General features: G+C 45.5%; 1 protein-coding gene across 3 annotated transcripts in view; it reads right to left on the bottom strand.

The window, feature by feature from the left end:
* The window catches only part of otud7a (OTU deubiquitinase 7A), a 317,398-nt gene that overhangs the window by 38,828 nt on the left and 253,635 nt on the right, over positions 1–24,935 (bottom strand). For all 3 annotated transcript variants that reach the window (XM_073024744.1, XM_073024742.1, XM_073024743.1), the window contains one exon: positions 9,348–9,497. In XM_073024744.1, the coding sequence (XP_072880845.1) occupies positions 9,348–9,497 (150 nt within the window). The remainder of the gene's footprint in view (positions 1–9,347; positions 9,498–24,935) is intronic.

Here is a 24,935-nt window from a genome sequence, read left to right on the forward strand (position 1 = left end):
CTTTGTTTCCTGCCAATTAGCCACTGCTTTATACCTGCTACAATATTTCCTGTAATAGCTCGTTGAGTAGCTTCATGTGTGGCACCTTGTCAAAGGTCTTCTGAAAATCCAAGTACACAAGATCCACTGATTCTCCTTTGTCTATCCTGCTTGTAACTTCTTCAAAGAATTTCAAGACATCTGTCAAGATTTTCCCTTGAGGAAACCATGCTGACTATGGCTTTTTTTGTCATGTGCCTCCAAGTACCACGAGACCTCATCCTTATCGACTCCAACATCAGCCCAACCACTGAGATCAGACTGACTGGCCTATAGCTTCCTTTCTCTTATGCCTCTCTCCCTTCTTGACGAGTGGCATTACAATTGCAATTTTCACATCTTCCAGAACCATTCCAGAATATAGTGATTCTTGAAAGATCATTACCAATGCCTTCACGATCTCTTCAGCCACCTCTTTCATAACCTTGAGGTGTACACATCTGGTCCAGGTGATTTATCTACCTTCAGACCTTTCAGTTTCTCATGTGCCTTCACTCTAGTAATGGTAACTTCACACACTTCATGCCCCCTGACCTTGGAACTTCCACCATACTGCTAGTGTCTTCCGCAGTGATGACTGATGCAAAATACTTATTCAGTCTGTCTGCTATTTTGTTATCCACCATTACTACTTCTCCAGCATAATTTTCGAATGGTCCAATATCTACTCTCACCTCTCCTTTACACTTCATGCATCTGTAGAAACTTTCAATGTCCTTTTTAATATTATTGGCTAGCTTACTTTCTTATTTCATCTTTCATGAGGCCACACTCAGGTTGAAGCAGCAACACCTTATATTCTGCCTGGGTAGCCTCCAACCTGATGGCATGAACATTGATTTCTTGAACTTCCAGTAGTCCCTTCCCCTTCACCATTCCTCATTCCCTCTCTCATCTCCCTCTGGTATTCTTCCCCTTTCCCTATCTTCCATGGTCTTCTGCCCACTCCTATCAAATTCCCCCTCCTCCAGCCCTTTTATTTCTCTCTCTCACCAATCAACTTCCCAGCTCTTTACCTCACCCCATCCCCCTCTCCCAGTTTCACCTATCACATACTACCTTGTACTTCTTCTTCTCCTTATCCCACCTTCTTACTCTGACCTCATCTCTTTTCTCCAGTCCTGATGAAGGGTCTCTGTCCGAAATGTTTACTGTTTACTCTTTTCCATAGATGCTGTTTGGCCTGATGAGGTCCTCCAGCATTTTGTGTGTATTACTTTGATTTACAGTATCTGCAGACTTTCTCTTGTTTGTGATCTGCAGAATCTCTTGTGTTTATGGGGAAGGGAGAGGTTGAGATGAGTGGGGAGGAAGTCATGGAAAAAATGCTCCCTGCAGAGAGCAGGGAAGGGTGGACAGAGGAAAATGTGTATGGTGGTGGGATCATGTTGTAGTTGACAGAAATGTCAAAGTAGCTTTATGCAGAAAGAAATAGTCTTGGATATTTGGAAACCCCACACCAACTAATGTGAATAATTTAGAAATTCAAATGCAGAGACTGCTAAGTTTATTGTCTTTGAACAAATGATGGCAAACTGTTCAATAAAATATCAGATTTTCTAACATGCAAAACAAAACTTAAATGTTACATAAAGTACACCAGCAGATGGCAATAACACCTAAATCATTGTAAAATGATGAATGGGCTGAGCTGATGCTCTGACATCTCACAAACAAATCTGCAGTTGCTGAAAATCCAAGCAACACACACAAACTGCTAGAGGAACTCAGCAGGCAAGGCAGTATCTAGGAAAGGAGTACAGTCGACGTTTTAGGCTGCTGAAACGTCAGCTGTACTTTTTTTCCCATAGATGCTGCCTGGAAAATTCCTCCAGCATTTTGTGTGTTACTCTGACATCTGCTGCTGACTATGCAATGATGAGTACGTAATGTGGAGCTCCACCAAAATTCTCATTGGTGTAGATTTTCCAGACTTATAATAACAAATACTTTGTTATAACACAAAACTTAATACAATAAAATTTCCAGTGGACACTGTAATTCATAATTAAGTCTTTATTCATCAACTCATATTTGACAGACCATTTCTACCTGCATTGTTCACCAGTCATGATATGACTTGCATTCATTTACCTCCACCAAAGAATCTGATCAGCTAGAGTAAGCTATCAAACAAAACAATTTACTGAAATACTGTAAATAGCCATGCATTATGCAGTTTGCAGATGATAAGAAGACTGGTGGAGGGGCAGGTAGTGATGGGGAAATAGGTAGGCTGCAGCAGGACTTAGATTAGGAGAATAGGCAAGAAAGCAGCAAGTGAAATACAATATTGGAAAATGGTCACATACTTTGGTAGAAATAAATGTGCATACTATTTTCCAAATGGGCAGAAAATCCAAAAACTCTGAGATGCAAAGGGGTTTGGGAATTGTTGTGCAAAATACCCAAAAGGTTAACTTACAGATAGAGTCGATGGTGAGGAAGGCAAATGCAATGCATGCACTTCAAGAGGTCGAGAATACAAGAACAGGGATGCGATGCTGAAGCTTTATAAGGTGCTGGTGAGGCCTCACCATGAGTATTGTGAATAGTTTTGGGCTCCTCATCTAAGAAAAGATGTGCTGGCATTGGAGAGGGTTCAGAGGAGGTTCACAAGGATGATTCCAGGAATAAAAGGAACATTTAATTGCTCTGGGTCTGGGTCTATACTTGCTGGAATTTTGAGGGTTGGCGGGGGGGGGGGGGGGGGGGGAGACGACGCACTGAAATCTTTCAAATGTTGTAAGGCCTAGAGTAGATGTGGAAAGGATGTTTCCCATGGTGGCGGAGTCTAGGACAAGAGGGCACAACTTCAGGATGGGGGGATCCTTTTAAAACATAGATGTGGAGAAATTTCTTTAGCCAGAGCTGGTGGACTTGTGGAATTTATTACCACAGGCAGCTGTGGAGGCCAGGTTGTTGAGAGTATTTAAGGCAGCACTTGATAGGATTTTGATTGGTCACAGCATCAAGGTTACAGGAAGAAGGCTAGGGAGTTACGCTGAGGAGAGGGAAAAAAAGGATCAGCCATGATGGAATGGTGGAGCTGATTAATTCTGCTCCTATATTTTATGCTCTTATGATTAGCTGTGAAAAGGCAGCTAAGTGACAAAACTACACCTTAAACACACTTGGGCTTCTACAAGGTCTGGGTTTGATTCCAAGAGCCTCTTAACACAGATCTGTGTGTCTGGATCTTCTCTGTAGAACTGATCATTGTCATTTCAGTGTGCTCTGCCAACACTACTTATAATCCCCACCCACAGCACCACAGTAGCACAGTGGTTAGTGCAACACTATTCCAGCTGAGGGCACTGGAGCTCGGAGTTCAATTCCGGCAACCTCTGTAAGCAAGTTTATACCTTCCTTCCGTTGTGTGCGTGGGATTCTTCCGGGTTCTCCAATTTCCTCTCACAGTTCAAAGGCATACTGATTAGTAGATTAGGCAAGGATTAAATCGAAGAGTTGGTGAGCAGTGTGGCTTGAAGGGCTGGAAGGGCCTATTCTAAATAATTTTAAATAATTAAATTTAAAATTTTAAATTTTAAATAATTAAAGGCTAACTTTGAGGAGATGCGCAGGGATTTAGAGAGAGTGGAATGGGTCAAGTTGTTTTATGGGAAGGATGTAATAGAGAAATGGAGGTCATTTAAGGGTGAAATTATGAGGGTACAGAATCTTTATGTTCCTGTTCGGTTGAAAGGAAAGATTAAAGGTTTGAAAGCGCCATGGTTTTCAAGGGATATTAGAAACTTGGTTCGAAAAAAGAGGGATGTCTACAATAGATATAGGCAGCATGGAGTAAAGGAATTGCTCGAGGAATATAAAGAATGTAAAAGGAAACTTAAGAAAGAGATTAGAAAAGCTAAAAGAAGTTACGAGTTTGGTTTGGCAAATAAGGTGGAAGTAAATCCGAAAGGCTTCTACAGTTATATTAAAAGCAAGAGGATAGTGAGGGATAAAATTGGTCCCTTAGAGAATCAGGGTGGTCAGCTATGTGTGGAGCCGAGGGAGATGGGAGAGATTTTGAACGATTTCTTCTCTTCGGTATTCACTAAGGAGAAGGATATCGAATGGTGTAAGGTGTGGGAAACAAGTAAGGAAGTTATGGAACCTATGACAATTAAAGAGGTGGAAGTACTGGCGCTTTTAAGAAATTTAAAAGTGGATAAATCTCCGGGTCCTGACCGGATATTCCCCAGGACCTTGAGGGAAGTTTGTGTAGAGATAGCAGGAGCTCTGACGGAGATCTTTCAGATGTCATTAGAAACAGGGATTGTGCCGGAGGATTGGCGTATTGCTCATGTGGTTCCATTGTTTAAAAAGGGTTCTAGAAGTAAGCCTGGCAATTATAGACCTGTCAGTTTGACATCAGTGGTGGGTAAATTAATGGAAAGTATTCTTAGAGATAGTATTTATAATTATCTGGATAGACAGGATCTGATTAGGAGTAGCCAGCATGGATTTGTGCGTGGAAGGTCATGTTTGACAAACCTTATTGAATTTTTTGAAGTAGTTACGAGGAATGTTGACGAGGGTAAGGCAGTGGATGTAGTCTATATGGACTTCAGCAAGGCCTTTGACAAAGTTCCACATGGAAGGTTAGTTAAGAAGGTTCAGTCGTTAGGTATTAGTGCTGGAGTAATAAAATGGATTCAACAGTGGCTAGATGGGAGATGCCAGAGAGTAGTGGTGGATAATTGTTTATCGGGATGGAGGCCGGTGACTAGCGGGGTGCCTCAGGGATCTGTTTTGGGCCCAATGTTGTTTGTAATATACATAAATGATCTGGATGATGGGGTGGTAAATTGGATTAGTAAGTATGCTGATGATACTAAGGTAGGAGGTGTTGTGGATAATGAGGTGGGTTTTCAAAGCTTGCAGGGAGATTTATGCCGGTTAGAAGAATGGGCTGAACGTTGGCAGATGGAGTTTAATGCTGAGAAGTGTGAGGTTCTACATTTTGGCAGGAATAATCCAAATAGAACATACAGGGTAAATGGTAGGGCATTGAGGAATGCAGTGGAACAGAGAGATCTAGGAATAACAGTGCATAGTTCCCTGAAGGTGGAGTCTCATGTAGATAGGGTGGTGAAGAAGGCTTTTGGAACGCTGGCCTTTATAAATCAGAGCATTGAGTACAGAAGTTGGGATGTAATGTTAAAATTGTACAAGGCATTGGTAAGGCCAAATTTGGAATATTGTGTACAGTTCTGGTCACCGAATTATAGGAAAGATATCAATAAATTAGAGAGAGTGCAGAGACGATTTACTAGGATGTTACCAGGGTTTCAGCACTTAAGTTACAGAGAAAGGTTGAACAAGTTAGGTCTCTATTCATTGGAGCGTAGAAGGTTGAGGGGGGATTTGATCGAGGTATTTAAAATGTTGAGAGGGATAGATAGAGTTGACGTGAATAGGCTGTTTCCATTGAGAGTAGGGGAGATTCAAACGAGAGGACATGATTTGAGAGTTAGGGGGCAAAAGTTTAAGGGAAACACGAGGGGGTATTTCTTTACTCAGAGAGTGATAGCTGTGTGGAATGAGCTTCCTGTAGAAGTAGTAGAGGCCAGATCAGTTGTGTCATTTAAGGTAAAATTGGATAGGTATATGGATAGGAAAGGAGTGGAGGGTTATGGGCTGAGTGCGGGTAGGTGGGACTAGGTGAGATTAAGAGTTCGGCACGGACTAGGAGGGCCGGAATGGCCTGTTTCCGTGCTGTGATTGTTATATGGTTATATATACATTTCCTTGCCTATTTTCATAGCTGATGTATGTCCATACCTGGTCCTCTTAATTCAGCTCAGCATTACACTGACATTTACATCACTTTTGTTTGCTAGAATGCAAAATATTCTAGTTGTTCATTCAATTACAGCTCTTAAACTTCACTGTGGCAACTATTAAAACCATAATTTTTACAAATATTATCTCTCATTCCAGATCACCTGATTCAATGACTTTCAAAAATATGTTAGCAGGCATTCATGTTATGGAATAATGCTAACTGACGGCTTCATTTTAGACAACATTAAACAAAAGCTATATATGACAAGAAAAACACAAGGAAATAATTATAGCAATAAGACAAGATTATGTGGTCTGGAATGTAGCAGATAAATGGAAACTACATAAAAAAGAAGCAAACAGGGACTGCTGGAAATGAAGGCGAACAACATGGTGTTATCACAAAGTACACTGCAGATGGCTGTGGTCAAATCAACATGTACAAAAGCTGGATTAACTCAGCAGGTCGGACAGCATCTGTGGAGACGAGCAGTCAACGTTTCGGGCCAAGACCCTTCGTCAGGACTTAAGAAGGAGGGGGCAGGGGCCCTATAAAGAAGGTGGAGGGAGGGTGGAAGGTGCCAGGTGAAAAACCAATTAGAGGAAAGATCAAGGGGAGGGGAGGGGAAGCAGGGAGGGGATAGGCAGGAGAAGTGAAGAAGGAATGTAAGGGGAAAGCACTATGGGTAGTAGAAAAAGACAGAATCATGAGAGAGGTGATAGGCAGCTAGAAGAGGAGGCACAGTGAAAGTGGGATGGTGGAAGGGAGAGGGAGGGAACTACCAGAAGTTGGAGAATTCGATGTTCATACCAAGGGGCTGGAGACGACCCAGATGGTGTATGAGGTGTTAGTCCTCCAACCTGAGTTTGGCCTCATCATGGCAATAGAGGAGGCCACGTATATCCGAATGGGAATGTGAAGCAGAGTTGAAGTGGGTGGCAACCGGGAGATCCTGTCTGTTGTGGCGGACGGAGCAGAGGTGCTCGACGAAGCGGTCCCTCAATCTGTGTCGGGTCTCGCTGATGTAGAGGAGGCTGCACCGGGAGCACCGGATGCAATAGATGACCCCAACAGACTCACAAGTGAAGTGTTGCCCCACCTGGAAGGACTGTTTGGAGCCCTGAATGGTGGTAAGAGAGGAGGTGTAGGGACAGGTGTAGCACTTATGCTTGCAGGTGGGAGAGCGGTGGGGAGGGACGTGTGGACCAGGCAGTCGCGGAGGGAACAATCCCTGCAAAAAGCAGAGAGGGGTACAGAGGGAAAGATGTGCTTAGTGACATCTCTCATTCCAGACCACCTGAATCAGTGATTTTCAAAAATATCATGTTAGCAGGCATTCATGCTATGGAATAATGCTAACTGACTGCTTCATTTTAGACAACATTAAACAAAAGCTATATATGACTATATATATATATATATATATATATATATATATATCTATCTATCTATATATCACTAAGCACATTTCCTTCTCTACCCCTCTCTGCTTTTCGCAGGGATCGTTCCCTCCGCATCTGCCTGGTCCACACGTCCCTCCCCACAGATCTCCCACCTGGTACTTAATCCCTGCAAGCGCAAGTGCTACACCTATCCCTACACCTCCTCTCTTACCACCATTCAGGGCCCCAAACAGTCCTTCCAGGTGAGGTAACACTTCACTTGTGAGTCTGTTGGGATCATCTATTGCATCTGGTGGTCCCGGTGCGGCCTCCTCTACATCGGCGAGACCTGACGCAGATTGGGGGACCACTTCGTCGAGCACCTCCGCTCCGTCCGTCACAACAGACAGGATCTCCCGGTTGCCACCCACTTCAACTCTGCTTCACATTCCCATTCGGATATATATGGCCTGCTCTACTGCCATGATGAGGCCAAACTCAGGTTGAAGGACTAACACCTCATATACCGTCCGGGTCATCTCCAGCCCCTTGGTATGAACATCGAATTCTCCAATTTCCGGTAATTCCCTCCCTCTCCCTTCCACCATCCCACTTTCACTGTGCCTCCTCTTCTAGCTGCCTATCACCTCTCTCATGATTCTGTCTTCTTCTACTACCCATAGTGCTTTCCCCTTCCATTCCTTCTTCACTTCTCCTGCCTATCCCCTCCCTGCTTCCCCTCCCCTCGATCTTTCCTCTGATTGGTTTTTCACCTGGCACCTTCCACCCTCCTCCCCACCTTCTTTATAGGGCCCCTGCCCCCTCTTTCTTCAGTCCTGACGAAGAGTCTCGGACCCTAAATGTTGACTGCTCGTTTCCACGGATGCTGCCTGACCTGCTGAGTTCATCCAGCTTTTGTACGTGTCAACATGGTGTTATGTTCAATAGATCCATCAGCACCTCAATAGTGAAAATTGAGAGGCTACTCTCCATGAATTGTTCCATATGCTGCCATTTCTTGGCATGTCTTGCCTTGCATTTAAGGACAGTAGCACATATTCAGGGATTGCCACAGAAAGTTTCAGCTACAGCAGTTCAATTTTTTAATGTTCTTGTTTTCATTACTAACAAAATCATTGCAGTATGTTATTCCAAATAATAAGCTTCCTGTATAGAACTAAAATGCACTCATCTATCTGAGACTTGCTTGATATTTAAACATGTTTTCCACTCCAACCACACTCCTGTATACTGTAGTTCTCACCCCCAGCTTCTGAGAGCAAGTGCCCACAGTGGTTTAAATTCTCAAGCATTGTGTAGATAAAAGAACGCTTTCTCTCTCAGCAACTCTAAATGAATGTGCACCAGGAAAGCAAACTCATGAGCTGACTTTTCTCCCCCACATGTATTCTTAAATAAAGATTCATAATTATACAGGGTTTTAGTGAAGCGATGTTCTAAAATGAGAGATTTGTCCTTTAAGAGATTAAACAGATAGGTTTAAGTTCCTTGGGGTGTAAGATTAAGAAGTATCTTTAGTGAGTGAAATACACAATTTTCATAATTGGTTCACAAGAGATGTACGGATGACTTTTCCCTTGCTGAGGTGTTGAAAACCAGTGGTTACAGTCTTAAACTGAGGGTCCAGTTACTCAACACAGAGGTAAGAGAGCATTTCTTCTTCCAGAGGGTAGATACACTTTGGAATTATCTACTCAATAGGACTGTGGAGATTTTGTGGCAATGTACATTGAAGACACAGATCAAAAAGTTTTAGAATATTAAAGGAATCAAAGGACACGGGATTAGTGCAGAAAAGTGGATTGAAGTAAAATATGAGCCATATATGAAAGATGAAACGCAAGCAGTTCAATGACCGACTGGTTATATATTCCTTACATATTTGCTATAATATTGTCTAACTGGTATCATTTGGTTTGGGCGCTAACAGAATTAGTATCTACAGTTGTTGAACTAAGAACTTCCCTGGTCTATGTCGCCAAAATTGAATATTATTTTGCAAGCAGAAAGAATGCTTAAATGGTCAAATAACGAATCAGATCTCCCTTTGTGAAAGTGCCCTTTAACGTTGGTCAGTTGGGTTATATCTGGATTAGCAAAACCAGCATGCATACCTTGTTCCCTTTGTTGATCATTCTGTTCCATAGACACCAGTGCAGAGAAGTGGGCCTGATCATAGGCTAAGACTAAAGGTGAACAATGACATCTGTTAGGAGGTACTTCCAGGGGCAAGTAAATCCCTCCAAAAGGTATTGGTGCAAATGCTGTAGAAAGAAAGATAATTTCCTTAGCATAAAATCCAAAAATGAAAATTGGAAATTGACATTTTTTGTGATTTTAACACAGCGTTTTGACTGCATTTTCAGTGTTCCATGGCACAATCCAAAAACACCATTAGGAAGATGGGAAAAAAAGTCCTAAACATTATATTCAGATGATATATAAACCACTGAAATACAGGAATTCTGGTTTTAACTCACTGTTTTGGGTCCAATTTGCATATAATAGTTTTCAATTATTTGAGTCAGAGTCATACAACATAGAAACAGATGCTTCAACCATGTGGTCCATGCTGACCACGCCATCCTCCCTGCTAGCCCCAGCTGCTCACATTCGGCCATAACCCTCCAAGCACTTCCCCTGCATTTATGTGCCCAAATGTCTCTTAAATGTTGCAACAGTACCCATCTCGACCACTTTCGCTGGCACCTCGTTCCAGGTAATCACTATTCTGTGTAAATAAGTTACCTCTTACATCTCTTCCCTCTTATCTTGCATCTGTGCTCTCTAGTTTTGGACTCCCTAGCACTATCCATCTTACCAATACTCTTCATGATTTTATAAACTTCAATGAAGTCACCCCTCATTCTTCTGCACTCCAGGGAATAAAGATACTGTGTGGCCAACCTCTCCCTGTAAGTCAGGCACTCTAGTCCAGGCAAAATCTTCAAAGTTTTCTTTTGAATCCTCTCCAGCTTAACATTGTCTTTCCTATAACAGGATGACCAAAACTGCACACAATACACCCCAAGAGCAGCCTCACCAATGACTTATACAACTGCAACAGAATTTCCCTATTCCTAAACTCGATACCCTTACTGATGAAAGCCAGAATGCTAAATGCCTACTTCACGGCCCTGTCTACTTTTACAGTTGTTTTCAGCTAACTGTGCCCTTGTACTCCCAAATCCCTCTCTTCCACAACACTCAAGAGTTCCCTATCATTCACTGTGTAAATCCTAACCTGGTTTGAAAGTCCAAAATGCTTCATTTTATACCAAGTTGAAATCCATTTGAATTCCTCAGCTCATCTCCCAAGCAGATCAAGATCTCTTTGAAAATTCATTACTGTCTGCTTCACTATCAACAAGACCCTCTAATTTACTATCATCAGCAAACTAGCTAATCATGCTATGTCTATACACCTTCAAATTGCTTACATAAACAATGAAAAAGAGAGATCCCAACACTGACCTCTGGGGCACCCAACTACTCAAAGGACTCCAGTCAGGGAATCTACTTTTAACTATCATCCTCTCCTTCCTATCTTCAAGCCAGTTCTGAGTCCACCTTGCTAACTCCTCTGAATCCCATGCAACCTAATCTTCCAGAGCAGCCTGCAAGGATGCCATCAAAGGCCTTGCTAAAGTCCATACAGACATTATCCACCATGCTATCTTCATCATTTTCAAGTTTAAGTTCAAGTTTATTGTTACCTGACTGTACATATACAGAACTCAATGAAATAACATTCCTCCAGATCACGGTGAACCCACAGTACATATACCACATGCAGCACATCAAACAAAATATTACTACAAAGAAGTTAATAAAATATATTTCAAAATGCAGATGAAATGCTCAGCACAATCCTAGTGAAAATCCTTGGTGGTGGCAGGGTATTCATTAGTCTCACAGCTTGAGGGAAGATGCTGTTACCCAGTCTGTTAGTCCTAGTCCTGATGCTCCTGTACTTCCTTTCTGACCGTAGTGGGTCAAAAGGATGGGTGAAAAACATCCTCAACAATGCTTTGGATCCTTTGCATACAACGCTCTTAGTAAATGTCACACATAGGTGGAAGAGATACAACAGTGATCCTCTTGGTGGGTTTTACCACCTTCAGTAGAGTTTTCTGGTCTGATACCTCGCTGCTTCCGTACTACACAATGATGCAGCCAGACAGGACACTTTCGATGGTGTTCATGTAGAAAGCTGTTAGAATGGAACCTGGGAGCCTTACACATTTCAATTTCCTCAGAAAGTCTAGACGCTGCCATGCTTTCTTGACTAATAAGATGAAGTTGTGGGTTCAGGTTAGATTGCGGTTATATACACACCAAGAAACTTTGTGCTCTTTCACTCTCTCCACCAGAACCATTAAACCATAGAAACATAGAAAAACTACAGCAAAGTAAAGGCCCTTTGGCCCACAATGCTGTGCCAAACATTTACAGTGGCGTGCAAAAGTTTGGGCACCCCGGTCAAAATTTCTGTTACTGTGAATAGCTAAGCAAGTAAAAGATGACCTAATTTCCAAGCGGCATAAAGTTAAAGACAACACATTTCTTTAATATTTTAAGCAAGATTACTTTTTCTTTCCATCTTTTACAGCTTCAAAATAACAAAAAAGGTAAAGGGCCCAAATCAAAAGGCACCCTGCATGGTCAGTACATGCAGCCAAAAAGTTCTACTTTAACTTCATCAGTCCACAGAACTTGTTTTCAAAATGCATCAGGCTTGTTCAGATGTTCCTTTGCAAACTTCTGATGCTGAAATTTGACTGCAATGAGCAAAGGTATGTTTGGAGAAAAAAGGATGCAGAATTTCATGAAAAGAACACCTCTCCAACTGTTAAGCACGGGGCGGATTATCATGCTTTGGGCTTGTGTTGCAGCAAGTGGCACAGGGAACATTTCACTGGTAGAGGGAAGAATGAATTCAATTAAATACCAGCAAATTCTGGAAGCAAACATCACACCGTCTGTAAAAAGCTGAAGATGAAAAGAGGCTTCTACAAAAGGATAATGATCCTAAACACACCTCAAAATCCACAATGGACTACCTCAAGAGGCGCAAGCTGAAGGCTTTGCCAAGGCCCTCACAGTCCCCTGACCTAAACTTCATCAAAAATCTGTGGATAGACCTCAAAAGAGCCGTGCATGCAAGACGGCCCAAGAATCTCACAGAACTTGAAGACTTTTGAAAGGAAGAATGGGTAAAAATCCCCCAAACAAGAATTGAAAGACTCTTAGCTGGCTACAGAAAGTGTTTACAAGCTGTGATACTTGCCAAAGGAGGTGTTACTAAGTATCAACCATGAAGGGTGCCCAAACTTTTGCTTTGGGCCCTTTTCCGTTTTTGCTACTTTGAAACTATAAAAGATGGAAATAAAAAAGTAATCTTGCTTGAAATATTAAAGGAATGTGTCATCTTTAACTTTACATCTTTTAGAAATCAGGTCATATTTTACTCACCAAGCTATTCACAGTAACAGAAAGTTTGACCAGGGGTGCCCAAACTTTTGCATGCCACTATACTTTAGAAATTACGTAGGGTTACCCAGAGCCCTCTATTTTTCGAAGTTCCTATCCAGGAGTCTTAAAAGACCCCATCATATCCGCCTCCACCACTGTTGCCGGCAGCCTATTCCATGCACTCACCACTCTCTGCATAAAAAAAAACTTACCCCTGACATCTTCTCTGTACCTGCCTACGAGCACCTTAAAACTGTGCCCTCTCATGTTAGCCATTTCAGCCCTGGAAAAAGAATCTAACTATCCACATGATCAAAGCCTCTCATCATCTTATACACTTATATCAGGTCACCTCTCATCCTCCGTCATTCCAAGGAGAGAAAAGGCTGAGTTCACTCAACCCATTCTCATAAGGCATGTTCTCTAATCCAGGTAACATCCTTGTAAATCTCCTCTACACTCTTTCTATACTTTCCACATCCTTCCTGTAGTGAGGCGACCAGAACTGAGCACAGTACTCCAAATGGGGTCTGAACAGGGTCCTATATAGCTACATTACCATATAACCATATAACAATTACAGCATGGAAACAGGCCATCTCGGCCCTTCTAGTCTGTGCCGAACGCTTACTCTCACCAAGTCCCACCGACCTGCACTCAGCCCATAACCCTCCATTCCTTTCCTGTCCATATACCTATCCAATTTTTTTTTAAATGACAATATTGAACCTGCCTCTACCACTTCTATTGGAAGCTCATTCCACACAGCTACCACTCTCTGAGTAAAGAAGTTCCCCCTAAACTTTTGCCCCTTAACTCTCAACTCATGTCCTCTTGTTTGAATCTCCCCTACTCTCAATGGAAAAAGCCTATCCATGTCAACTATCTACCCCCCCATAATTTTAAATACCTTTATCAAGTTCCCCCTCAACCTTCTATGCTCCAAAGAATAAAGACCTAACTTGTTCAACTTTTCTCTGTAATTTAGGTGCTGAAACCCAGGTAACATTCTAGTAAATCTCCTCTGTACTCTCTCTATTTTGTTGACATCTTTCCTATAATTCGGTGACCAGAACTGTACACAATACTCCAAATTTGGCCTCACCAATGCCTTGTACAATTTTAACATTACATCCCAACTCCCATACTCAATGCTCTGATTTATAAAGGCCAACATACCAAAAGGTTTCTTCATCACCCTATCCACATGAGATTCCACCTTCACGGAACTATGCACCATTATTCCTAGATCGCTCTGTTCTACTGCATTCCTCAATTCCCTACCATTTACCATGTATGTCCTATTTTGATTAGTCCTACCAAAATGTAGCACCTCACACTGATCAACATTAAACTCCATCTGCCATCATTCAGCCCACTCTTCTAACTGGCCTAAATCTCTCAGCAAGCTTTGAAAACCTACTTCATTATCCACAATGCCACCTATCTTAGTATCATCTGCATACTTACTAATCCAATTTATCAGCCCATCATCCGGATCATTAATGTATATGACAAACAACATTGGACCCAGTACAGATTCCTGATGCACACCACTAGTCACTGGCCTCCAACCTGACAAACAGTTATCCACCACTACTCTCTGGCATCTCCCATCCAGCCACTGTTGAATCCATTTTACTACTTTGATATTAATACTGTTAGGGTTAATGTTAGGGTTAATTCGAGACTGCCATTACAGGTCAGGAGTGGCTCACGTAATGAGAGGGAGGGGGGAGCGAAACTGGGGACCCCGCTACATCGAAACTACTAGTGTCACGCGATTCAGTAAACAAAAGAAACAGGTAACTCGTGAGCATATGGCTGCGGGCCAATAAGATGGACACAAGTGCCCGATATTACCTAATATGTAGCGGGGGGTTGTGCTGGGGGGAAAAGGGATATAAATAAGAGCAGATTGTAAGGGGAGGTCGGAACGCGCCTTCTCCAGCGACTCCGTTGATTCGCTGTACCAGTTACGAATTCTGCAATAAACCCAAGTTTTGTAATATTCCGGTGTTGGTTGTCTCTCTTCCTAAACGAACACAGGGCAGAATTTCAAGCCCAACAATACCTAGCAATTGAACCATAAGCCTTCTGAACCAAAGAATCAACCTGCACAGCAGCTTTGAGTGTCTTATGGACTCAATCCCCCAGAGTCCTCTGATCCTCCAAACTGCCAAGTGTTTTGACAACTTTACAAACCCATCCCTCCACTTCCTCATCCAGATCATTTATAAAAATTACTAAGAGAAAGGGTCTCAAAACAGATCCCTGTGGCACACCACTGGTCACCGACCTCCATGGAGAATATGGCCCGTCTACAACCACCCTTTGCCTTCTGTGGGCAAGCCAATTCTGGATCTACAAAGCAAGATCCCCTTGGATCCATTGCCTCCTTACTTTCTCAATAAGCCTTGCATGGGGTACCTTATCAAATGCCTTGCTGAAATCCATTTACACTACATCTACTGCTCTTCCTTCAGCAACGTGTTTAGTCACATCCTCAAAAAATTCAATCAGGTTCGTAAAGCATGACCTGCCTTTGACAAAGCCATGTTAACGATTCCTAATCATATTATGCCTCTCCAAATGTTCATAAATCTTGCCTCTCAGGATCTTTTCCATCAACTTGCCAACCACTGAAGTAAGATTCACTGGTCTGTAATTTCCTGGACTTTCTCCACTCCCTTTCTTGAATAACGGAACAATATCTGTAACCCTCCAATCCTCCGGAAACTTCCCCGTCCCCATTAATGATGCAAAGATCATTGCCAGAGGTTCAGCAATCTCCTCCCTCGTCTCCCACAGTAGCCTGGGGTACGTCTCATCTGGTCCCAGAGACTTATCCAACTTGATGATTTCCAAAAGCTCCTGCACATCCTGTTTCTTATCTTCTTAACGTACTCAAGCTTTACAATCCGCTGTAAGTCATCCCTACAATTGTCAAGATCCTTTTCCGTAGTGAATACTGAAGCAAAGTGTTCATTAAGACCCTCAGCTATCTCCTCTGTTTCCATACACATTTTCCCACTGTCACATTTGATTGATCCTATTCTCTCACATCTTATCTTCTTGCTCTTCACATACTTATTGAATGCCTTGGAGTTTTCCTTAATCCTGCTCGCCAAGGCCTTCTCATGGCCCCTTGTGTCTCTCCTAATTTCATTAAGCTCCTTCCTGCTGGCTTTATAATCTTCTAGATCCCTATCACTACGTAGTTTTTTGAATCTTTCATAAGCTTTTCTTTTCTTCCTGACTAGATTTTCAAAACCCTTTGTACACCACGGTTCCTGTACCCTACCATCCTTTCCTTGTCTCATTGGGACATATCCATTCAGAATGCCACGCAAATATCCCCTAAACATTTGCCACATTTCTGTCATAATTTCCCTGAGAACATCTCTTCCCAATTTATGCTTTCAAGTTCCTGCCTGATAGCTTCATATTTCCCCTTACTCCAATTAAATGTTTTCCTAACTTGTCTGTTCCTATCCCTCTCCAATGCTATGGTAAAGGAGATAGAATTGTGATCACTATCTCCAAAATGCTCTCCCACTGACAGACCTGACACCTAACCAGGTTCATTTCCCAATACCAGATCAAGTACAGCCTCTCCTCTTGTAGGCTTATCTACATGTTGTGTCAGGAAACCTTCCTGAACACACCTAACAAACTCCACCCCATCTAAACCCCTCATTCTAGGGAGATGCCAATCAATATTTGTGAAATTAAAATGTCCCACCACAACAACCCTGTTATTATTACACCTTTCCAGAATCTGTCTCCCTATCTGCTCCTCGATGTCCCTGTTCCTATTGGGTGGTCTATCAAAAACACCCAATATAGTTATTGACCCTTCCTGTTTCTAACTTCTACCCACAGACACTCAGTAGACAATCCCTCCATGACTTCCTCCTTTTCTGCAGCTGTGACACTATCTCTGATCAACAGTGCCACGTCCCCATCTCTTTTGCCTCACTCCCTGTCCTTTCTGAAACATCTAAAGCCCGGCACTCTAAGTAACCATTCCTGCCCCTGAGCCATCCAACTCTCTGTAATGGCCCCAACTTCATAGCTCCAAGTACTGATCCATGCTCTAAGCTCATCCGCTTTGTTTATGATGCTTCTTGCATTAAAATAGACACATCTCAAACCATTGATCTCAGCATATTCTTTCTATATCACCTGCCTATCCTCCCTCTCACATTGTCTCCATGCTTCCTCTATCTGTGAGCAATTGCCTCCGTCTCTTTAGTTCAGTTCTCACCCCGCAGCAATTCTAGTTTAAACTCTCTCCAACAGCCTCAGCAAACATCCCTGCCAGGATATTGGTCCCCCTCGGATTCAAATGCAACCCGTCCTTTTTGTCCAGATCATGCCTGCCTCAAAAGAGGTCCCAATGATTCAGAAATCTGAATCCTTGCTCCCACTCCAATCTCTCAGCCATGCATTTATCCTCCACCTCACTCTATTACTACACTCACTGTCACGTGGCAAAGGCAGTAATCCCAAGATTACTACCTTTGAGGTCCAGCTTCTCAACTTCCTGCCTACCTCCCTGTAAGCTGTTTTCAGGACCTCCTCCCTTTTCCTACCTATGTTGTCGATACCAATATGTACCACGACCTCTGGCTGTTCACCTTCCCACTTCAGGATATCGTGGACGCAATCAGAAATATCCCAGACCCTGGCATCTGGGAGGCAAACTACCATCTGTGTTTCTTTCCTACATCCACAGAATCACCTGCCTGATCCCGTAAGTATAGAGTTCCCTATTACTGCTGCCTTCTTCCTTTCCCTACCCTTCTGAGCCACAGGGCCCGACTCTGTGCCAGAGGCACGGCCACTGTTGCTTTCCCCAGATAGGCCGTCATCCCCAACAGTACTCAAACAGGATTACTTATTGTTAAGGGGGATAGTCACAGGGGTACTTTCTAGTATTTGATCTTGCCCTTCCCTCTCCTGTTACCTACTTATCTGTCTCCTGAGGCCCCTTGTGACTATTTGCCTATAGCTCCTCTCTATCACCTCCTCACTTTCCCTGACCAGATGAAGGTTATCGAGCTGCATCTCCAGTTCCCTAACATGGTCCCTAAGGAGCTGCAGCTCGACACACCTAACACAGATGTCGCCGTCTGGAAGGCTGGGAGACTCCTGGACTTCCCACATCTGACACCCAGTACAGAATACCAGCCTCACAGGTGTACTTCCTTTTTCTATTTCTCACAGGTAACTTCCCACACCTCGACCCGTTATTGCCGAAGCCCGAATGAGCCAAAGCCCTACCACTCTGCCTCAGATCACTCCTTTGATGACAGCTCTGCTAGGCAGTGTCTCTCTTTCCTGCTATTTAACTCACAACTGGTGCTCCGGTTATAGCCGTTGATAGGCCACGTACAATGGACTAATGCTCTTGAAGCTCCCTTTTTAAATAACCGCCGCCCACCTGCAAGAAACCCCTCTTGGTAAAGCTCCCTTGACGCCATTGATAGGCGATGTAGAATGTGCAATGGAGAGTGGTTGAGCTGCTCCTTTCTCTTTTGTTTTGTCCATGTTGAGACTCAGGCTGTTGTTCTCGTACCATTTAATTGTTGCAAGGACGTGGTGGTGGAACGAACCCAAGTGCTGAACACGGGCACGGAGGCTGAGTCGGGAGGCGTTACGGTCATAGTGAGCATGGAATGGGTGCCAAGGAACTCTTTACCCGGAGTCTTGGTTTTAGTAGAGAATTCAGGAACTATGCTAGACTTAGAACTGATAGTCCTAAGAACCATGGAATGAGGTTACTCGTACATGAGTCGACCAACGAACTGGCACCTCCTTGTTGTGGTCACAGGATTTTTATACTGCATTTGCTGATGGAGTACTGCAGGTGTTTGTAGTTAGTGGAACCTGGGAATGATTGGGAACTAAACGAGGTGATTGAGGCCCAATTCCTGAGGAAGATAGCCAGGTGCCAGAAGGGACCATGACAGTAACCCTCCCCCCCCCCCCCCCCTAAATGGGAGCCTCCCAGTGATCCTCCAGGCCTGACTGGATGGTCCTGATGAAAGTCCTGGATGAGTGAAGGGTCTAGGATGAAGGAGCGGGGGACCCAGGAACGCTCTTCTGGACTGTACACCAGGTATTGGAGACCCCTGACCCGACAGCGCACATCTAGTAGTCGTCGGATAGTGTATGCCAGATGGTTGTTGATGATACGGACAGGTGGGGGAGTCTCAGCTGGGGGACACAAGGGGCTGACGGAAACTGGCTTTAACTGAGACACATGAAAAGTTGGGTGAATGCGCATTGACCTTGGCAGCTTTAGGTGGACCGCTGTGGGACTGATAACCCTTTCAACCTTGAATGCTCCCAGGAAGCAAGGGGCGAGTTTCCTATGTTCGTTTTTGAGCGGGATGTCCTTAGTGGAAAGCCACACCATCTGCCCAGGTTGGTATTCTGGTGCTGGAGTCTGGTGTCAGTCAGCTGTCTTCTTATTTCGATTTGTTAATCTGAGTAGGGCCGTGCGTGTTTCCTCCCAAATCTTAAGGCACCGATCAATATGGTCCCGAACTGATGGTACCGCAATCTCTTCTTCTTGCGCGGGGAACAGCTGGAGTTGGTACCCAAGGGAGCACTCGAACAGGGACCTCCCAATGGCAGAGCTCAGAGAGTTGTGGGCGTACTCAACCCATAGGAGGTAGTCGCTCCAGGTTGATGGGTTGTTTGCCGTTACACAACGTAGTGTTGCCTCCAGGTCGTGGGTGACCCATTCCATCTGCCCGTTCATCTGGGGGTGGAAGCCGGATGACAGGCTGACCGATGCCCCTAAGGCTTGACAGAAGGCTTTCCATACCTGCGAGAGGAACTGGGGACCTCGTTCCGAGACTACGTCCACGGGGATGCCGTGGAGGCAGAAGACGTGGTGGACGAGAAGATCTGTGGTTTCTTGAGAGGAAGGGAGTTTAGGGAGGGCCAAAAAGTGCACGGCCTTGGAGAATTGGTCTACCACAGTGAAGACAGTGGTGTTTCCGTGGGAAGGGGATAGACTGGTGACGAAGTCTAGGGCGATGTGTGACCAGGGACGACCAGGGACAGGTAGAGGACGAAGAAGACCCACAGGTGGTCGTTGAGAGAGCTTTCCCCGGGCACAGATGGAACAAGCAGAGACATAAGAATGGGTGTCCTCCTCCATGGACGGCCACCAGAAGTGCTTTCTCAGGACAGCCAGGGTCCGATACTCCCGGGGTGGCAGACGAACTGGGATGTGTGCCCCCACTGGAGAACCTGAGGCCTGACGGAGACGGGCACGTACAGGCGATCGCCATGTCCATTGCCAGGGTCGGGGTCGTCCCGCTGGGCTTCCTTTACCTTAGCCTTGATCTCCCAAGTGAGGGTGGCCACCATGCAGGATGGTGAGAGGATAAGTCTTGAGACTGGAGGTGTCATCCATGGAGTCATGCTGGCGGGATAGCGCGTCTGGCTTCCCGTTCTTAGATCCTGTACGGTACGTGAGGGTAAACTTGAACCATCCAAAAAAAATGTCCAACGGGCCTGGCGGGAGTTCAATAGTTTGGCGGTCTGAATATACCCCAGGTTTTTATGATCAGTCCACACCAAAAATGGGTGTTCTGCCCCCTCCAACCAGCGCCTCCATTCTTCCAGTGCCTGTTTGACTGCCAGTAGTTCCCAATTCCCCACGTCGTAATTCCGCTTGGCGGGAGACAGTCGGTGAGAGTAGAAGGCACAGGGGTGAAGCTTTTCATCTGAACTTGCCCGTTGGGATAGGATCGCTCCTACCCTGGAGTCAGAGGCGTCCACCTCAATGACGAATTGACGGGATGGGTCCAGATGGACCAGGATGGGAGTAGTGGTGAAACGCCTCTTCAGGTCGGTGAATGCTGAGTCCGCTTCAGAGTCCCAGCAAAACGGTGTGGTAGGCGAGGTGAACTGGGTAATGAGGGCCGCCACTTGACTGTAGTCCCTGATGAATCTGCGGTAGAAGTTTGCAAACCCCAGGAATTGTTGAAGTTGTTTATGTGTCATGGGTCTGGGCCATTCCTCCACTGCCCGGATTTTCTCGGGATCTGCTTTTACCTGCCCGCTTTCAATGATATAGCCGAAGGGACGTGGAACTCGCATTTTTCCGCCTTTGCAAATAACTGGTTTTCCTACAGTCTCTGGAGGACTTGACGGACATGGTGTACGTGTTCTTGGGGGCTGCTAGAAAATATCAGGATATCGTCAAGGTAAACAAATACAAACTGATTGATGAAGTCCCTCAGTACGTCATTGATCAGGGTTTGGAAAATGGAGGGAGCATTGGTGAGACCAAACGGCATGACCAAATATTCAAAGGGGCTCAGAGGTGTATTGAAGGCCGTCTTCCATTCGTCCCCCTCCCTCATCCTGACTAAATGGTAGGCATTGCGAAGGTCCAGCTTTGAGAAGATGGTGGCTCCATGCAGTGGTTCAAATGTTGAACTAATGAGGGGTAGAGGGTACTTGTTAACTGTTATATTATTTAGGCCTCGGTGGTCAATACAAGGGCAAAGTGTCCCGTCCTTCTTTTCTACAAAAGAGAAACCGGCACCTGACGGGGAGGATGAAGGCCTGATAATGCCCGCCACGAGGGACTCGCTAATGTATTTCTCCATGGCCTCCCTCTCTGGTCGGGATAGGTTAAAAAGGCGACTGGTGGGTAGCGGGGCCCTGGAGAGAAGGTCGATGGCACAATCATATGGACGGTGCGGAGGCAGGGAAAGGGCCCGCTGTTTACTGAACACCTGTCCAGTAATGTTATGGTACTCTGTGGGGACACGGGACAAGTCAAGGGGTTCCAAAACAGGCGGAGTTGCGGTAGCTTTTCTGGGAGATGGGGCCGACCACAGACCGCAAGTCGGTTTCCATTCGGCTATCCTCCCGGTAGACCAGTCAATATGGGGGTTGTGTTGGGTAAGCCATGGATACCCTAGAACTACCGGGGCTTGAGGTGAATGAATGAGACTGAATCGTACCTCCTCCCGATGGTTGCCAGATAGGATCAAGGTCAGGGGTGGCGTACAGTGGGTCACCCGAGCCAGCAGTTTTCCATCCAGGGCCTGGGCCTCCAGGGGGGTGGTTAGCGGCTCGCGAGGTATTCCGGCCTGGGTGGCTATCTCTTCGTTCAGCAGATTTCCCTCAGCACCGGAATTCACCAAAGCGGATAGGGACAGGGACTGTTGTTGGTAATTCGCAGTTGCCGGGATCTGCATCCGAGTCTGGGGTGCTGAAGGGAGTATTATTCGGCTCACCAGAGCTCCCTTTCTCACTGATGAGCTCTCCCTTTTTGGCCACTGAGGGCAGGTATCCCAGATGTCCTGGCTGGCCACAATAGTAGCAATCCCCAGCTGTCCACCTCCGAGTTCGTTTGGCAGGGGAGAGACGGTTCCATCCCAGCTGCATCGGTTCCTCCCCCGGGGGGTGGGGACAATCATAGCAGGAGCCACACTGGGAGCAGCTGGGGAAGGGGGGCTGGCTGAGGCTGGTAAGGTGGACTGTGGGCTTCCCTGAGGAGCGGGGCGACTGGTTCTCTCTCTCCGATGCTCCTGAAGTCGATAATGTAATCGAATGGCTAGCGAGATCAGAGAGTCCAGCCAGTCCATGTTGTCCCTCGCGGCCAACTCATCCTTTATCTGGTCTGAGAGGCCCTGTCGAAACACCTCCCGTAGGACCTTGACTTCCTACGGAGTCTGCGGCTAAGGTCTGGAACTCAATGGAATACCTGGCCACACTTCGCGAAGCCTGACGAAGAGTAAGCCCTTACCGCGAATGGATTGTTCAAAGACTTTCCTCATTTCCGCAACAAAAGGAGGAGTAGGAGGAACAAACCTCTGGTCGGTTATCCCATACCGCGGTTGCCCAAGTCAGGGCATCCCCTCATAGCAGCCCCATGATGTACGCAATCTTCGATTTATTGGAAGTGTAGGTACGTGGCTGCAGCTCAAAGACTAGGGAGCATTGTAACAGGAAGGTCTGGCACCTACCTAAGTAACTGGCGTAGGGTTCAGGCTCGGGTATATACGGCTCTCGAGGAGATGGTGTTGCTGATTCCAGGGGTGAAGCCATCCCAAGTGGTGCGGTTTGGGTAGCCGGGGTTCTTGGAGGGGACGGAGAAAAAGAAGTGGAGACCTGGTCCACTTGTTCACTGACCTTCTGCACATTCGTGGTTAGTGTCTGAAGGTCTTCCGTGATCTCCCGAAGTAGTTGGTCGTGGGCACCCAATTGGTAGCCCTGGCTAGCCAGGGCCTGTTGTACAGGATCCGTGTCCGCTGGGTTCATCATGGCCAGTTCGTTCTGTTGTAAGGATGTGGCGGTGGAATGAACCCAAGTGCTGAACACGAGCGTGGAGGCCAAGTCAGGAGGCGTTACGGTCGTAGCGAGCCAAGGGAGTCTTTACCCGGAGTCTTGGTTTTAGTAGAGAATTCAGGAACGATGTTAGACTTAGAACTGATAGTCCTAAGAACCATGGAACAAGGTTACTCGTACACGATTTGACCAACAAACTAGCACCTCCATGTTGTGGTTACAGGATTTTTATACTGCATTTACTGATGGAGTACTGCAGGTGTTTGTAGTTAGTGGAACCTGGGAATGATTGGAAACTAAACGAGGTGATTGAGGCCCAATTCCTGAGGAAGATAGCCAGGTGCCACAAGGGACCATGACATTAATAAGCCTCTCTACCTCCTCATTGTATGCTGACTCATCACTGTTGCTGAGGAGGCTTGAGTTGGATCTGGCAGTGCAATCGTAAGTCAGCAGTGTGAACAGCAGCTGGGGAGTACAAAGCCCTGTGGGAGCGTGGGAGGGCACCACTGCTTAGCCAGTAGCGTTATTCTGTATGCTTTATAACATGTGTTGTAAATGCATCTTATTATTTCTTAATTTATTTGTGGTAACATTGCTTTAATGTACTGTATTGTCCACCTTGGCCCAGAGGAACATTGTTTCATTGGTGGTATACCTAGGTATGCTTGAATGACAATAAATAGAACTTGAAGAGCAAACACGAGGAAATCTGCAGATGCTGGAAATTCAAACAACACACACACAAAATGCTGGTGGAACACAGCAGGCCAGGCAGCATCTGTAAGAAGAAGCACTGTCGATGTTTTGGGCCGAGACCCTTCATCAGGACTAACTGAAAGGAAAGATAGTAAGAGATTTGACAGTAGTGGGGGGAGGGGGAAATGCGATATGATAGGAGAAGACCGGAAGGGGTGGGATGAAGCCAAGAGCTGGAAAGGCAACTGGCAAAAATGATGCAGAGCTGGAGAAGGGAAAGGATCATGGGACGGGAGGCCTCGGGAGAAAGAAAGGAGGAGGGGGGAGCACCAGAGGGAGATGGAGAACAGGCAGAGTGATGGGCAGAGAGAGAGAAAAAAAATGAACAACTAAATATGTCAGGGATGGGCTAAGAAGGGGAGGAGGGGCATTAACAGAAATTAGAGAAGTGAATGTTCATGTCATCAGCTTGGAGGCTACCCAGTCGGTATGTAAGGTGTTGTTCCTCCAATCTGAGTTTGGATTCATTTTGACAGTAAAGGAGGCCATGGATAGACATATCAGAATGGGAATGGGATGTGGAATTAAAATATGTGGCCACTGGGAGATCCTGCTTTTTCTGGCGGACCGAGCGGTCTATCCATGGCCTCCTCTACTGTCAAAATGAATCCAAAATCAGGTTGGAGGAACAACACCTTATATATTGGCTGGGTAGCCTCCAACCAGCGAAACGGTCTCCCAGTCTGCGTTGGGTCTCACTAATATATAAAAGGCTACACCGGGAGCACTGGACGCAATATACCACACCAGCTGACTCACAGGTGAAGTGTCGCCTCACCTGGAAGGACTGTCTGGGGCCCTGAATGGTGGTGAGGGAGGAAGTGTAAGGGCAGGTGTAGCACTTGTTCTGCTTACAAGGATAAGTGCCAGGAGGGAGATCGGTGGGAAGGAATGGGGGGGGGGGACGAGTGGACAAGGGAGTTGCGTAGGGAGCGATCCCTGCGGAAAGCAGAAAGAGAGGGGAGGGAAAGTTGTGCTTGGTAGTGGGATCCTGTTACGGAGAATTATACGTTGGACCTGGAGGCTGGTGGGGTGGTAGGTGAGGACAAGGGGAACCCTATCCCGAGTGGGGTGGCGGGCGGATGGGGTGAGGGCAGATGTGTGGGAAATGGGAGAGATGCGTTTGAGTGAATAGA

Source organism: Hemitrygon akajei, chromosome 21 (genome assembly GCF_048418815.1).
Source record: "Hemitrygon akajei chromosome 21, sHemAka1.3, whole genome shotgun sequence".
Classification (NCBI taxonomy): Eukaryota; Metazoa; Chordata; class Chondrichthyes; order Myliobatiformes; family Dasyatidae; genus Hemitrygon; species Hemitrygon akajei.